At 49.2% G+C, this 17,655-nt stretch overlaps 1 protein-coding gene across 2 annotated transcripts in view; it reads left to right on the top strand.

The window, feature by feature from the left end:
• Positions 1 to 7,634, top strand: part of CADPS2 (calcium dependent secretion activator 2) — a 323,412-nt gene extending 315,778 nt beyond the window's left edge. For both annotated transcript variants that reach the window (XM_055712157.1, XM_055712158.1), the window contains 2 exons: positions 3,104 to 3,208; positions 6,660 to 7,634. In XM_055712157.1, the coding sequence (XP_055568132.1) occupies positions 3,104 to 3,208; positions 6,660 to 6,830 (276 nt within the window). In that variant the 3' untranslated portion in view covers positions 6,831 to 7,634. The remainder of the gene's footprint in view (positions 1 to 3,103; positions 3,209 to 6,659) is intronic.
• The last annotated feature ends 10,021 nt before the right edge of the window (positions 7,635 to 17,655 follow it).

Here is a 17,655-nt window from a genome sequence, read left to right as displayed (position 1 = left end):
AGCTGGATAAGCTATGAATAAGAAGACGGGGGGGCAGTGAACGGGAGCAGGGAGGTAAACATTTTCGTTAGAGTGGTTGGCTGCTGTTACATGCTGATGTGAAAAACATATTTAATAAACACTTCCTGCTTTATTCTTGCATAGGAAACAGCAAAGAATATGGCATTAATACCATATAATTGACATCTGCAAGAGCTGCATTGTCCTTTCAGTGCTATTGTTACTAGCGGGAAAGTGACTTTTTCTTAAACCAGATAGAAGGATTTCTTTTTAATTATTACTACTTGAAAACTTGTAATCACCAGACCATTATCTAACTGCCGAAGCACTTTTGAGTTTGCAACCAGTTCCTGTAAGTCACAGTAGATGCATCCCTGCCTCTGTAACGTGTTCATGGTTGTCAGAATGTGTGGCCTTGGGTTCCACCTCTGAGAGGCATTTGCAGTGCTGTGCATTTTAACAGGCTCCGAAAGAAGCGATAGGGTGATACTTACTTCTCTTCTTACGAAGTCCAGCAGATTTATGTTTATGCAGCTTCAGCCTGAAGTGATCAAAATTGGTGGGTATAAGGCTATAACATAACTTCTTAATAAGGAATAGGAATCCCACCCACAAGTACCTCTAGGAGGACTCTAAAAATATGCTGGATGTGATTTTTCTTGAAAACACTGCGGCAATTCAAAATAAGAATACATCTTTTTCTAATACTATAGCAGTCATATTTTTTCTGAAAAGGTATGTTGACAGAGGAGCAAGTACCATAGTATCATTTCACAATCACCGAATTAAACAGTTCTACTGAAAGTTTAACATACCAAAGCTAGTCAATAAAACATATTACATTGTTTTTATTCACAAATTTGAGTAGCAAAATTAATTCCCTCTGATTTTTTAGCTTTGTTTTCAGTGTATGCAAGCATATCACAGATATGTATGGAGAGTCTTAATTTTTACTGCATCCATCTTAGTTAAGTTGTCTGGCTGGGCTTCAAAACACGTTTTGCCAGAAGACTGGGACTGGGTCTATCCTTAGTGATCTGGCACAATTCAGTGGTGTTGCATGGGGAAACCAATCACAGAATTTTTGATTCTGTCTGCAATTTGTTTGTGTGACTAAGTTTCAGCCCCTTCTGCTTCCTACCTGCTACAAACTGTATACATTGTGGATGTGTTATTGGATTTTTTTATGGAAGAATATCAATTTTGAGAAAACTCCACTACTAAAACCATTCTCTTTCCCATTACTATGTTACAGATTAACAACTGTAGAGTCTGAGTGATAATGTAATAACTGACCTCATCTTACTGCAGTGAACAATAGATATTCTGGGTAGAATGCTTGGCATATTAATGTTTATGTTTATTAGATCAATAGAGTTTCCTGAGTGAATAAGCTCAACTGTATTTTATTCTCTAGACATTAGTATATATACAGATGTCATATAGTTTACAGCTGCCACTTAGTAACAACTCTGTCACATTAAAAATATTTTGCAGGTACTTATAAAGGAAATCAAAACCAGCATGCATGTTTGGGGTGAAATAATGTAATAGCATGAGAATGTCAGTCAGTGGTAAAAACCCATTATTTTATGGATATCCGATCAGTCCCATATTTTATTGAATAAATCAAATTACTTATATGAAATGTGCAGCTATCTGCCTTTTGTGTGGTGTTTGTTCACTTCTGTAAAATACTAAATTAATAGGATAAACTCTAAAATGTGAATAATTTATTTGCAGTGATTTAAAATTATAATACATTTTAACACATTATACAAAATAAATGGAAGCCGTTATTATATGACAATCTTATTTCAAACTTACCTTAAAACTGATAGTTACAATGACACGAGACTGTTTCTTTACATATATTCACTGTATGTCTTCAAAGCTTTTTCCAGAGAGCTTACATTTTGATGAAAAGATTCTAGTTCTGTCTTTTGTTACATCCAGTAGCCCGTAATTTGTCTTCATTTTTTCAATATATACTTCATTTTATTCGTTAATGTAGAGGTGGCTAATGAGATGTGTTAGACCCTTCCTTTGAATTACTTCATGACATATACCTTGCCTAACATGCTGCATTTTAAAATGTGCAGTTTCCTCTCTTTGCATATCTGTGTATTTTGTAAAGACACAGGAAATTACATTAGAAAAGAATTTAAGCTGCTTCCCTGTGGGGAAAGAGACTAGAAACAGACCTACGACACAAACTCTTTTAATCTCTCACTGCTAAAATGAAAAACAAAAAAAACCCTTCCTTTTTACAGTTTGACTAAATGACATCTGGTTGGTATTTTACAGGAGAGGGAGGAAAACTGCTACAACTATGTTTAGTAAAATCTCCTTTAATCCAGTTAATGTGAAAGGACTATTTATAGTAGCTATTTGGATCTGAGCGTTTTTTTACAGTAACATAGACACCAACAGCAGAGAGCTTATTCTTACCCCATCCGTTTGTGAAGCTTTGAGGGAAAACATACCCATGCCTAAGATAAAAAGAGGAAATAAGGTAGGCTGTAATTATAATTAATAATTAATGTAAAACAAAACCTTAACGTGGTTATTTTGGGAGGGGCAGAGCGGTGTTTTCATCATGCTGAAATACAGTTTCCATGGATTTCTGAATATTTTTTTTTGCTTAATACAGAAGTGATTTAAAAGAAAAAAGCAAGACATTGCATATTCTGTCTGATGCTGTTTTCCTGTCTGGATCAGGAAATCTAGGTATCGCAAATTGTCTCTCAAGATACCCTACCTATTTTTTCCCTTGCTGTTTTGGCTGTCAATTCTCTCATGTAATTGTGTATTTAATATCCATTCTTACTGACAGATAGCAAAGTGCATAACGCTGTTTTTCTTGAAAATGTTGTAACTGAAAGATAAAATGGCAGTTGCTAATTCATGTAAAGAACAGTCTAGGTCAAGTTGTTTGATTTCCTACTGACCCATGCAATTCTCTTAACAGGAAATTATATCACTGTTGACTTTAAGTGCTGATCTGTGATCATTTCAAAGTGTTTCATTACCTCATTACCAAATCTGTTAAATGAATACTGCAGAGTTGTTTGGTGTTGGGGTTTTTTATCCTTCTTTTCAGCAATGGTATAGCAGCTCCATGAAAGTCATATGCATGTGGTTGGCTGATAGATTAGACCTTCAGCTTCACATCTACCAACTGAAGACTCTCATCAAGATAGTAAAGGTAAAAAATCTGTTTGTGTTAGACTGCATAGTAAAGAGAGAAAAATGATAAAGTATTAACATGGATAAGTATAAATCTCCCTAAAAGTTAGGTAATGTGGAATAAAGTTTCAACCTTACGTAGTTTTAGGTTGGGTTTTTTTTTTTTTCTGTTGTAGCAAATTTCAGAAGAAAGAAACTACCTATGTATTAAAACCTCTAATGTTAATTATATGTGCACTTGTAGTATAGTAACTGTCACCTATTCTGGTCTCATCTCAGTGACAATTAAGATTGTTTTCAGGAATTTTAACAGATTACTGCTAGCCATCCAGCAATACCTAATATAGGTATGCCTAATAAATTATTGTTTGTCATATTACAGATATTTTTTAATTACCCTAATCCCAATTGTATTATTTCTCCACTTTTCCCAGTCTCCTAAAAAGTAACTATTTTCTTTTTTATGTGCATGTGTTTACTAGGTTCAGTTGGAAAACAATATTCTAGATAACATTTTCTAAGCTTTCATACTCCGGGATAAGTATCAATAGAAATACCGATCCCTCCAGTCCAGTCCTCTGTCATTTACACTGGCCAATGTCAAATGATTGTAAGCAAAGTGGAAAATACCTTGAAATAGGCAATTATGGGTTACCCTACCATAAAAGCAAGTTTCCTCCTAACTCCCTTTCAGATCTTAGTTAACACCCTTAGGCAAGAGACGGAAAGCCATTTCAGATTTTTTCCCTTTTTAATGCTGTCTTGTTTAACTCTGAACATTCTTGTTATCTGTATAAATGCAGAATAAGAAGCACCTGTTGTCACTGGTGACTTTGATTTCTTCAAAATATTTTCTCCTTAAGTTCATGCCAGACTGTAAAGTCAGAAGCATTTTAACTTGTGGACACCGGAATTGCAACTGCAACTTTCAGGATTTACTTACCTAAAAGAAAAAAAAAGCGAGAGAGAGTTGCAATGCAAGCAAATAGTCATAAATATGATGGCATCATGGCTCCCTGAACCAAGCTTAGCTTTGCTATTTTTGACCTTAACTGATTTCTCTGGGAACAGGATTTGGCTCTTCATTATATTACAAGCCAAAACAGCAAAAGCAGTTTGCTATTTGTTGTTGAAATGAATGGCACTTGTGAAAGGTTTAAAGCTCTTCTCAAGTGAAGGGAGTTATCATCCTCCGGGGGGAAAAAGGTGTCACAGGAGCTAAAACCTGTGCCCAGTGAGATCTGAGAATGGGCAGGCTAAATTATACCAGTAAAATATCACCTGGGAGATTTAAAGAGGTTCTCACAAAACCGAGCGTCAGGTGAACAAGCAGCACTCCCAGCCAGCCTTCCCTCTGCTGCCTGGCGCACCCATCAGCCTGGTTCCAAAGAAGTAGGCTCCCGCTGGCGGGGGGGACACGGTGGTCACGGCAGCAGCCTTGCTGTGCTCATGCACCTGGCTTGCTTTGCACATAGTGTGTTACTCCATGGCGTCTCCTGTGGATACGGAAGATTGAAGATGATGTCAGTCATAGACATTCTGGTCAATGTACTGGAAGACAGAGACTGTTGTCCACCTGTGTTTTGGTGGTTGAAGACAGAACTGGTAAAAGAGGAACTCAGGAGACTGGAGATAAGAAACAGTGGTTCAAGCAGAGTACCCTAAGAAGCTTTCACTGCTGCAGCCTAGCTGGGGAGAGGCACAGGGGGAGGCCCAGGTCCTCCAAACTCCAGAGTGAATGAAGGCACTTCTCTGTTTGCTGTTGGAAAAACTCGGAGGCTGTGTTGCCCCTGACATCTCTTGAAAATATTCCAAAAAAAAAGAAGCGGGAGGTTTATTTTTAAAGGTCATGGAATGAGTAAGAAATAGATGATTCTAGATGATTCTTTCATGTTTGGATGCAGCAAAAGTCATGGTGTTATTAAGAATGACCAGAAGAAGAAACATGGTTTGTTCCCATTAAAGCCTTTGTGATGGCATAAAGATATCATTAGACGTCTGAGACACGTGCAGAGGGATGTGACTGAAGAAGAGTCAAGGACCAAGAGGAAAGTTAGGGAGAAATGAAAAATTAAGCTTGGAAGTGAACATTATAATCCTGCAAAAGTGTGTCAAGAGAAGAGCAATGACTGAACCCCAGAGTGCTGGTCTGAGAATGGGAGGAATACAATGTAAAACTGAAAAAAAAATTCTGTAGGACCTGTTAGCAGCATAAAAGGAAATTGAATGCACAGTGTTATAAAAAAGGAATGCAATGGTGACACTTGAAAAAGACCAGGCAGGGTACTTGCAGGAGTATGTGAGGAAAACATAAGCTGCATCCATTGACTCTGAAGCTGACCTATGAAAGTCAAATAAATCTCAGTTGCAGTGATTCAAACAAGGTTTAAATAATCATCACAGTGGCAGGAAAAAATCTCCCATCTGAATGTTACCTGGTTTGAGAGGTGTCTTTTGCAGTTCTCTGAAGTATTGAGTGAAACAAGAACAGCTCTCCTCTTCTCTTTCCCTAAGGGTTGTGCACCGTCTCCTCCAGCAGAGGCATGGGCCTGATGATAACCTTTCATTATCTTCCTTTTTCTTTTTCTCATATTCTCTTCCATAAACATTGGGAACTCATAGTAACAGTGCACACAAAATAACAAAACAAACTAGAGCAACTTGTCCTTCTTCAGCTTTTTAGGCTAACTTCAGGAAAAATCATTTCAAACGTGTTGCAACTTAAAAAAAGAAGGTAGAGTAAATGATTTTCCATATGCTCACTTGAACATAGCATCAATGAATAAAGTAGTTCCACTCAGAATTCTTACTTGATAGAAAGTCAAAGAAGAAAGTCATATCTGCTAGTTCATAGAAACCCTGGATACCAGGGAAACAAAACATTCTCAAGTGAAAAAAAAAAAAAACAAACAACAGATGTAGATGTGAGTCAAAATGTAGACGACAGTGTAAATTAACTGGCTGAAGTAGTCACCTGAGAAATGTTTACGTTATAGACCATGATCTAAAATGTATCTTATTTTTCCACACTTGTCTTATAAATGTAAAGATAAATGCCAATAAAATCATATTATGGGGAAAGAGTCAGACATTCACATTTTATATGAAATGACAGAACTACCTGTAGCTAAATTCATATTTCAATATGCTGTTAGAAAAAATCTTTGGTTTTTATTGAATCACTGAGACAAATGGAAGTTACTGAGAACTCAGCATACAGTTACAGAAATGTAGTACAAAACACAGTCTCTTAAAGGAATAACATCAAAGCATGGCTTGTAGGCTCTCTAGAGTTTATAGGAATTTCATGCAACCAAGACTGCAAAATCTTTATCAAACTCTAGATGATAGGTCCCTAACTGCAGGCAGAACAAAGCTGTTCCACTGGCATGCTAGAAATAGCCAGCGTGTAGCAGAAGGCTGCTCAGACTTGCTCAGGTCCGATTCAAGATGTTTTATTTTTGCTGCAGAAAACCTACCGAGACTTCAGGTTGCAAGGCGTGCTGGAGGGAACACTGAACAGTAAAACCTACGATACCGTTCACAGCCGTCTGACCGTAGAGGAAGCCACAGTATCAGTCACGGATGCGGGAGGACTTCAGGGCATTACTATGAAAGACAGTGATGAGGAGGAAGGATGATACTATTTCACCAAGCATTTGGAGTTCGGGTGTGATGGTCTGAGGGTGGGGGTTATCTCTGGCTTGGGGTTTTTTTAGTAACTTGTCCTTGTACTTGCGTTTATAGTTTTGCCTTATGATATAGGTGCAGAAACTTAATTTGCTCTGTTTTTTTAAAAAATTTAAAAAAAGAAAGTAAGATTATCAGAGGAAAAGTGCCAAGGACTTTTTCAGAACAATGGTTGTAGCATATTTTAATGTATAGCTTTGCTTAGAGCTGCAAGAACACTGGCATGGAGTTTGAGTTCTACTTGTGATTATGTTTCTTTCCCTTTTGTTCGTTACCATTCATTCTTGTATCTCCATCGGGTATTGACATCCTGTGCAGAAAACAAAATGTGTGCCTCACTTAAAATACAACTATACCAGAAATCATTCTTGGAATAAGTCAGTGCCCTAGGTAAAAAAATAGTGTATTTTCAGGATTACATTTTGTTTACCTTTTTTTGTGCTTAATTTTACATTATTATGCGATGCGCATTAAAAATTTTAATCTTGGTTCTTTGTATTTTGCAGTTGGTATATAAATAGTAGGACTTCAAGGACAGTCAAACACATACAAACTACTTAGGAGTGTTGTGTCTATTCATTTTGCAAGTTTAAAGGTATCTCATCATGTTGGATGTCAGTAAGCTTGCCATCAATGTTTCTATTTCTGTGAAAAATTTCAGGCAATAAGAACACATTTTGTCGTGACCACTTCTGTATCTACCCAAGTTTGTATAGAATTCTGCAATTAAAAGATGTTTTCAATATTTCAAACCATTTCAACTGTTGCGTGATTCCTCATGAGAACAAGGATTTTTAAAGATTATTCTATTTAGTTTCTATAGTGATTTATAGTCAATATTTTTTTTATAGAGCAGATATATATATATAAATATCCAAAGACACAATGCCTTGATAAAGGAAAAAAAAGCAAACAAAAACCCTCACGAGCAGACAAACAGAGAGTGCCTGCTGCCTGATTTTCTATACCCTCAATATGACCTGGAAAGAATTCAAATTTTCATCAGTCAAAATTCACACAACTTACCAAAAATGCAGCTTTGGGGGTTTTTTGTTTGGTTTGGTTTGGGTTTTGTTTCGGTTTTTTGTTTGGGGGGTTTTTGGTTTTTTTGCATGAACATGACTAATTCCTGGGGGGGTGTAGAACAAATCAGAAAGAACACAGATTTCAGTTCCCAAAGTAAGGCAGGTTGCTGGGGCCCTTGTTGAGCCATAATGTCATACTGGAAGGGCTTCGCTGATGGACTGCTGAGGATTTGCAAGGCTGGCGTGAAGCTTCCCTCCAAGAAGAGGCCGTAGGACTTCAGGGGTCTGTCACAGGCACGCGGGGCTGCAGGAACTGAGAATGAGAGCTGCAAGGAAAGTGATTTTTAGCACACTTGGAAGCTCAACCAAGCAGGGAAGGGCGAGTTACGCTTCTTCCTAGCTGTCTAGGGAGAAACCCAAAGTGGCAATTTTTTCCTGCAGCAAACCTCCTCATCTGCACGTGAGTTGAGGTGCATTCAGCAGAAAGGAGGAAATGGGAGCTGGTGAGGAAGACCATTCTTCTCAGCTCTTCATGCCCCGACTGAGTGCTCGCCCAGAGGTGCCTGGGCAGGGGCGCAGCACCCCCCGCCCCAGGATGCATGTGGCTGCAGTGTGACATGCATTTCAGGGAGCAGCAAGGCTGCAGGCGGCTGCTGTGGTGCCAGCAGCTGGAGGGGTGGGCAGGGCGCACACAGCCCACTCCCCTCCATCACTTGGCATTCATGTTACCAGCTCTGCTGGGCAGGAGGGAGCACAGGGAGCCCCAGCGGCGTTTTCCGCCATTCCCAAGTTCCCAGGCGGGTTTGCTGGTTTAGGTTTTGGTAGCAGTAAAAGAATTACCTATCTCTCCCCTGTGTCTCGTCCCAGTTGTGCTGGCACATGACTGTTGACAACGTTTGAAGGGCCAGGCGGGGCTCTGGCTGAAACCCAGGCTGCGTGAGGGGCAGCCCACCAGGCCAGGAGCTGCAGGCTCGGGCCCCATCCGGCTGTGGCAGGCAGCAGGGTACTGAGGAAGCCAGGCTGCCCACCCTAACGCCCGGCTCCCAAGTCCAACGAAGCGGAGAGATTGGTGTTGGTCAGGTCCAGGGAGAAGCTGTGTCTCTGCCAAGGTACCCCTGCTTGCCCTCTCTCCACCATTTCTGTTCCTGAGACCTTGCGGAGGTGCCTGTGGAGGAGCCGGCTGTAAGCAGGGGAAGGCAGGTGGCACCGCGCCGGCCCCGCGGAGCCTGCCGAGGCCAGCAGTGCAGGGGCATGCCAGGTCCCTGCAGGACTCTCCTGAGAAGAAGACGCTAGGAGGTTTTTAAGGTTCTGAGATGACAAGGGTAGGAAGCAGTATCAAAACCCAATGTTGTCCCTAGCAAGTTACTAACAGTGTGGGAACCCAGGCTGGGAACTAGAAACGCTAGGACAGAAGGGTCTGTCACCAGCACAGTCCAGGAGATACGAGTCCAGCTTTCCTTCAGCAGAGACTGACCTGGCAGTAACCATCTGCTGAGCCCCGTGGAAAACATACTGATTTACACTCACCTCCCCTGTGGGCTTGTCCTCTCTCCCAAGTCGTCCCCACACTAAGACGGCTTCCCTAGTAAGGCAACCAACTCTCCCTATTGATTTGGGCAATTACAGAGTAGGTTATAGTAATTTCACCTGTCAGGGCCTCAAGACCTCGAGGCCACCACGGTCCTGACTAGCCTCACCTGGGACCCCCACCCACAGCCTCTGCCCAGGGACCACCTCAGCTGCTCAGCTACAGCCGTACCTGTGCTTGCTTATAGGCTCTGTTGAACCAGACCCTGACCTATGCACTGACTTCACACCTTCCCGATAACCACAAGCATGTCAGTGATGTGGACTCTGGCTTGCCACCACCTCCCCCTGCCCCAGCCTGCCCCGCTCCCTGCCTGGCTGGGGTGGGACCAGCCCTGGCTGGTGGAGCCCTGTCCTGCCCACCTGCCCACCTGGGGAGTGCCCCCAGCTCCCTGTCCCTTAGGGAGCAGTCAACCCTTTCTACGACCTAACATAATATAAAACAAAAAAGCTATGATTTTTTTGTGTGTCTTGCAGTGGGTCTGATTTACTCAAATTTCATGAAGCATGACACTGGTGCACCCCATATGTCGAGCACTTTGCTATATACAATTTCATCTGCATGCAGTACTTGCAAGACATGTCTGTCAATAAGATCAAGATGAGTAAGGGAATAGTAAAAAACCCATGATGTAACCATGAAGAAGTTATGAGATGTTTGTGATTTCAGAGACATTAACTCAGATGCAAAGTATGGGATAAGTTATTATTAGAAAGGCAGCACAGCAGACATCACAGGAAGGCAGGTACTGAAATGACAGCGCTCCAAAGGTCGTTCCATTTCTTATTAATTCACGTATTTTCTTAGTAACTAGATTGAGAAGGCCAGTGAGTATCTGCGTAACAACTTTGGAGCCAGGCACCGCCGCCGCAGCGAAACCCCACTGCATGGAGGCAAGCTCCGCCGCTATAGTGCAATGTATGTGTTTAAGCTACATCTCAATGTATGTGTTTAAAACCTCAGCCCGCTCCTGGAGGCGTGTGTCGGTCCGGGAGCGGCACCCCGCGCTGTCCGCCTCCCTGCGGGGCATCCACCCGCCGCCCCCCGCTGCTCCTGAGCGGGCGCGGGGTGCGGGAGCTCTTAGCAAGGGGGCGGGGTGTGGGGGTCGTTTGGTTCACCCTTCTGCATCTTTGCGGCGTGAAAGGGGCTCTAAAGCCACGACCGGGTGCGGTGCTCAGGGCCGGGGCGGGCTAGCGGCGCTGCCCCCGCCAGCATTCCCGCCGTCGGGGGCCAAGAGCTCGCCCCCCTCCGCTATGGCTTCCCCCCTCCTCCGGCCAGGGCGATGGGCAAGGCAAGGCAGAGGCCGGGGCAACCGTCGCAGCGGACAGGGCGAGCCTGGGGCCCCGAGCCCCCGGCCTGCAGCCGAGCTCAGCCCCCGGCCCGCCCCCCCAGGTCCCCGCTGCACCACCCCGCAGCTGCACGGCGGGTCGCGCCGGGGGTGGGCAGCGGGAGGTGGGCAGCGCGGCTCCCCGCCGGGAACACCCGTGCTTGTGGAACCACACCACGATTTAAACCCGACCCCAGCTGACGGCGGACAGCCTCCGCCGCGGGACCCGGCGCCGCTGGGGAGGGAGCGCTGCACCGAGGAGGGCGAGCGGCTCCCGGCGACCCGGTGCTCATCAAAGACGCCCAGAGGTGCGGCCCCCCTCCTCGGCACGGAGGACACGACACCCACTCAACGCTTCCTGGGGTCCCGGGGGGATCTCGGGTCAGGCCCTGGATGTTTCAGGCTTGGAGGGGGGCAGAGCTCCTCCTGGGACACGCCAGACCCTCGGCGCGGAGGGCCGTCGGGGCACCTGTGCGTGGGCAGCAAGTGCGGCTCCACGAGGGGCACGGCAATGAGCGCGGGGCGTCGGGGCGGGCAGGGGGCGTAAGGCAGTGGGGTGGGCTGCTGCTGAGGCTTCCTGCGCAGGGAGTACCCGTTATGCATCTTCCGGGGGGGGTCTGAATCAAACGTTTGACTAACAGCAGCACCTAGCAGACGGCGGGAGCCGCAAGGCAGCAACAGGAGAGTCCCTTTGCAGAGGGGGAGCTGGACCCATTTGTGCGAAAGGGATGGAACCTGGACCCCCGCGGGACCCGCAGGGACACCTCCGCCAGCCTGGGTTGCCTAGCACAGCCCCGGCCTGGGCGGGCTCCCACCGGCCCAGGAGCGTTTTGCTCTAATAGCGACTGGAAAAAAAAAAAAAAAAAAAGAAAAAAAAAAAAAAAAAGAAAGGGGGGAAAAAAACCCCACCAACACAATCAAAACCAAAACCCAATCGACCCTCTCCCCAGCAAACAAACAGAAAACGCCAAGCAAATTGTAAGTTTTTGGCCTTAGGGGGAATACTGTCGCCTGCCCCCTCTGCCCCTTCCTCGGGCTGCTGCTCAGCGGTCCCCCGTGCCCGGGTAGGGGTGCCGGGCGAGCCGCCAAGGGCGGCGGGGAGCCCTCTCCGGGCGCCGTCCAGCAGCGGCCGCGCCGGGGCGCGGCTCCTGCTTTTCTTCTTCTTGTCATGTTTTTCCCTTGGCTTCTCCCTCCCTCTCGGCAGCGGCACACCGAAACGGAGCCCACCACAAGAGAGCGGGTTTTTGTCCCGCTCCGTGGCTGGCAGCCTGTTGATGGCCGACACCTTCTCCCCGCCGTCCGGGCGAGCCCGGCGCGCTCCGGTGCCAGCAATGCAGCAGCCAGGCGCCCACGCAGCCGACCAGCTCTTTGCTTTGCTCCAGGTTAGCTCCCAATACACTGGGAGAAAATAGAAACAAAAATAAGTTAATTGCTCCTGATCCTATTCAGGAATCTTAAAAATAAATAGCTTCCCCGAGCCAAAGAGCGCAAGGCGTTCATTTAGCAGCAACAGGGCTAAACATTTGTTGAACTGGGAAAGGAACAAATGAGAAAGTGTCATTCATGGCTCCAGCTGCCGCTGGCCTCTCCCAGCCACTTCCACCAAGGGCCCTTTGGAGTTGATGACACCGCTGGGTCCCCTCACAGGCGGACTGATTAGATTAGACGTGATTGCTGCAGTTCACGTTCGTAGCTGGCACACTTAGACAAATCGCTTGCATGAATTACGGGAGGGCCGGGAGCGCTGCTTTAGAGGGTCACTTGTAATTTCGATTATATGTGATTAAAGGCTTTATACGTGAAAAGGCTTAATTTGCACCCGTTTGGTTTTCGGTTTAAAGGGGTCTGTACGAGACATACTGTACTGTCAAACTTTGTTTTACCTCCGGGAACACTTGTGTTTAGCGGGTCAGTGTCAACTGTTTTTCTTTTGTGATGGATTCGGTTAAAAATAGCAATACTTTATTCTTTTCCTTGCGGTGGAACTGATACAGAGGGATGCCAACACGCACTCACTGTATGGGGAGAATATACATAGTCTCAGAAGGTATATTACACACACACACACACACAGATACATGTATTTCCCCCGGAGAAAATGTCAGCGGAGAAAACGCCGAAGAGTTAAAACTGAAAACAACCCGTCAAAGCCCAAGCGCCTTCGCCCGCGCTCCCGGAGCAGCCGAGCCCGAGCCGCGGCTCCGCGGCCGCCCCGCCCGGCCCCGGCCCCCAGCCCCCGGATCCCAGCCCCCAGCCCCCGGTCCCCGACCCCCAGACCGCAGACCCCGGCCCCGGCCCGGCAGCCGGGCAGGTAGCGGCAGCAGCAGGTTTCCCACCGAAAAGGACGGCGGTGTTGGATCGCCCGCAACGCCGGCTGGTAAACGGAGACTGCAACCGGCCCACCGTCCTGGGAAACCCGGGGGCTGCTCCCCTCCGCGTCAACTCTTTCCCCCTTTTTGTATTTTGACCTCCCTCCAAGAGACAGTAAGCAGCAAGCCCTGCGCGGGAGCCAGCAGCGAGGCCAGCTCCGGTTCTGGCGCGGCAGGAGGGCCGGCACGGCTCGCTGCGGCGGGTGTGCCGGGCCGGGGCAGCGAGGCGCCCCTCGGGCGCGGGGCGGCGGGAGCTCCCGTCCCCCCACGTCGGGGGGTAAATCGCCTCGTCGCGCAGCCGGCGGCTGGGGAGGAGACGGCGAGGGCGAGAGCAAGCCCCGGCTTTGGCGGTGAATCTCGAAGGTGGTACCACTCGTGACGATTGTTACGATAACAACGACCGCGGTCGGGCCGTGACCGGGAGCCGTCGGGCCCGCCGGTGCCGCGGCCGGGGGCGTTTCCGCGGCGCCCCGGCACCCCTAGGCTGAGCTCGCCCCGCGGGACGGGGGCGGCGCGGAGGGTCGGTGCTTCCCCCGCCCGGCCCCGGGCCCCGAGCCCACCGGGGGGTCACCGCGAGGTGCGGCGGGCTCGGGCGGCAGGGCCGCGGTAAGACACTTCCAGGAAAAGATTAATACACGCAACAGAAGGTTAGCGGAGCTATTATCCTTTTCAATTCATTTTTTACTTAAAAACGCAATGGAATTATTCCTTTTATTAAGGAGGAAGAAATTAAAGATTAGGCTTGAGGCGGTATTTTACCTCCCTCTAATCGCCTCTGGGATCGGATTGGAGTAATCCTGACGACGAGATGAATTCGCCGGTGACTCGGATTTTGAGTGCATGTAGAGATACGTTATGATAATAATGCAAGTGAGCAATATCAAGAACATAGCTTAGGAGCGAATGAAACACAAAGCCGATTACGGGGAAAAAGAGAACAGCAGCTTTCCCGGGCAGCACACGAAATCAACTCGAGGCAAAACTTTTGCCCTTAATTCCTCCGACGGTTTGTAACTCTGGGAGGCCGGCGGGCCCGCTCCTGCCCCCGCCGGCCCCTTCTGCCGGCCTCCGGTACGTGCCGCCAGGCTGGGGAGAGGTCCGGAGGCCGGGAGGCTGGCCCAGCCTGCGGCCCGCAGTGCCCCATGAAGAAACTCGCCAAGAGGCTACCTCTCGCCCCCCCGCCAGCCTGCTCGGCGCTCTGCCTCGGGTAACAGCCCCCGCAGCAGCGCGGCTGCAGGGCGTTCGCAGCTCGGCACGTGTGTAACGCCGCTGGAAAGATGCAGTCCGAGCGCGAGGCAAAGCTCGGGGCAGGACCGGGAAAAAAAAATAATACATCGACACTGATTTTAGTAAATCTGTCTGTATCGCGGGCAACCCCAGCAGAAGCGAGGCTGCCTCTCTGGGACGGAACAGAATCAATTCCAACGAAAGAACAATTAAAAAACATTTTTAAATGGCTTTCAGGTCGCTGTTTAATTAGGCACGAACGTAAGTTCCATGCGCGGTACGGAAAGGGAGGCATATCCCTAAAGAAGCAACGAATAATAAAGCTCCCGTTTCTCCAGGAGTGCATCTCAACATTGAGGAGGCCGGTATTGTTGTAATGGCAGGGCTGTAATTCCTGCTTTGGGATATTTACCCTGCTCAAATGACACTACATATTTTAATTTGAAACACATGTCAAAAAGTCAATCCCAAAAAGACCAGTTAAAAGCAAGCTGTTAACATATTAAGTATATGGGATTTGAAGCCTCTAAACCCCACTCAACAATAATTCCCTTCTTCAGCACCAATCAACAGGAAATTTGCCTAGATTGAATTAAATGTAAATTGCTCTGAAGGAGGAAACTCTCCTCTGGCAGACACAAAATAAGCGAGAGACACCGACACCCTGGAGAAGCGGGAAGCCCGGGGCAGCTGCCCCGCACGGCGCTGGGGGCACATGGCTCCGGCCTCCCCGGCTCCCCGCGGACCCCCCCACCCCCCCAGCCGAGGCTGCCGGTGCCAGTGCGGAAAGCAGTAGGTAAGAGGCGGGCGGCTGCGGCAACCCGATGCGGGGCAGCAATTACGGTCTTAAGCCGCGACCCGTGTGCCGGGGGAGCGGCGGCAGCTGCGCCCCGGCCGAGGGACAGCAGGGACCGGGGCTGGAGCACCGCGGCCGGGGACCCCGCACGGCACGGCGCGGCTCGGGTCCTCCCTCCGCCCCGCGCTTGCCCGCATGGCTGTGTCCATCCAGGCACGCCCCCGGGGGCAGCCCCCGCTCCTGTCGCCTGCCTGAGCTCCGGGACACCGACGGGACGGGGCGGACGCGGAGGTCGCGGGGCGTGCGGGGCGCATCCTGCGCGGCGAGGGATGCCCGGGCTACGGTTCGTCGTCGGAGGCCTGTCCCGGGAGCCGCGGTGCATCTCTTCCTCCGTCCCCCGCAGCTCCACCATGCTCTCACGGCAGCTCCCGTCTGCGGAGGTACCGTCGTGGAACAACCGCTGCCTTGTCCGCCTCAAAGGGGGCCGCGGTGGCCCAGGGCGGCATCGGCCCGGTCACAGCGCCGAAGGCAAGGATGTCTCCTTCCATCCCTCCTCCCCGGGGCCCCAGCCCTTCCTCCCTGCTCTCGCTTCCCCGCAAGTGGATTGCCCTGGGCCGGGAGGATGCGTGGGGGGGGACGCACAGCCTTTTGCAGGCTTCCCAGCTGGTACCCGAGCAGCGGGGGCCGGGCCTCCCTGACTCGCCGAAGGCTTCTCTCCACAAGCAAACCCGAGACCTCCTTCCTCTCTCCCCCGGCCCCGGAGAAGGGCAGTGCCGTGCCGCGGGAGTGGGGGGCGCCCCGTGGGCCCCTCCGACGGGGGAAACGACCAGGCTCTGCCCTGCCATGTCCCGCCGGCCGCCCGCTCCCCAGGCTGGCGCGGGGGTGGGGTGGGGGTGGGGGGGCGGCGGCGGGGCGGGGTCGGAGGGACCCTTGGCTGTTCCCGGGGATTTCCGTAGCGGCCTCTCAGTCACCAGCCAAGCGAACCCCAAGCCGGCAGGAGGAACAGGAGTTGTTCTGACCGCGAGCTGCTGGGTGGTGGGACGGGGACGAATGCAGAAAGCCCCTTACCCACCGCTGTCCCCCTGCCCGACCCCCCGCTTCGCTGTAAGTACGAACACCCTGGGGTGCTGGAGCTACCCAGCTGGAACAGGGCCGCCAAGCTCCCCTCTAAAAACGTGGGGAGCACATCTGTTTAGGTGCATGTGTACCTAATAAGCAGTGTGTGTGCTGTGTATTTCTTCATCTCTCTAAACCAGCCCTGAGTTTTCAGTATTTGTGTTGTGCATGCGTTATTTAAGGGCAGAGAAGCTATACCTAGGGTATACGCAGGTTACTTTAGGTATATATATGAACAGTGCTTCAGATTTAAAAGACACTCCCTCTTCCTACCTCCTTTCCCTTCTCTTCCCCAGCCCCAGGTTTGGATTCATCCCTTTGCTGGCAAGCATTCGTTGGATTTGGCCCGGGCGGTTCCTGCACCCCTATGCATTGCTCTCGCCGTCTGCTTGTCGCAAGTTCCCCGTCCATTTGTTTACTGTGTTTCCCGAAAGCTCACCGCCACCTGACCTTGTCCTTTAAGGCAGTGAGCAGACCAGGAGCAGTCCCAGGAGCAGAGCAGCCATCTCCCTCCCTCAGGCACACAGCCCCGCACCCACGCACAAAGAGAGCTCGGGCTGGAAAGTGGCAGGGAAACAAACAGCTTCCCCTCCAGCCTCTTCTTCTGCAGCACCTCGTTTGACAAATACCCTGGCGCTTGCCCTTGAATTGGGTTTCACATCCCTATTTAGCACTTGGACAATGATTTTAGATGATGTCACTTAAAGCCAAACAAGAAAATTGATCTCGGATTTGCTTGGCCTCTAAAGCCTGGTTAAGCAGATTGCAAATAATAATAATAAAAAAGAGGGAGGGAGGGAGGGAGGGAGGGAGGCAGAGGGGGGGAGAGGCAACAAGGAGGGAGAGACACCTCCTTCCCTGGGCGGGGGAGGCGCGGGCGCCAATGAAAAGTAGCCGCTTACTGGAGGCGGAGGGGGGGGGGGGGGGGGGGAAACTTTTCCTGTTGACTGTTGGAAGCGAATTGAGCAATTATCTAGTTTACCTTCTCCTCTTGGAAGTTAACGATTGGCGAGATCTTGGCTGCGTTATTGACACAACACTTTCTATTGACAGAAATAAGTAGCGATTGTCCCGAGTCATTGGTGCGCCAAAGTAAACTGTGATGGGCTGGCATGAGTCCACTGGACTGAGAAGGCTGGTTCCGCCGGCGGAGGCTGTGGTGATGGTGGCGGCGGCGATGCTGGTCTCCCTCCTTGCAGATCAGTGACAAGAAAAGGGGCAAAGAGAGTGAAAGAGAGAGAGCGCGAGGGGGGAGGGCGGGGGGGGGGGGGGGGGGGGGAGAAGGGAAAAAAAAAAGAGGCGTCTACCAAAGCGGCTCAAACCGGGCG

Source organism: Falco cherrug, chromosome 5, assembly GCF_023634085.1.
Source record: "Falco cherrug isolate bFalChe1 chromosome 5, bFalChe1.pri, whole genome shotgun sequence".
Lineage (NCBI taxonomy): Eukaryota > Metazoa > Chordata > Aves > Falconiformes > Falconidae > Falco > Falco cherrug.
This window is presented reverse-complemented; position numbering and strand designations above follow the sequence as displayed.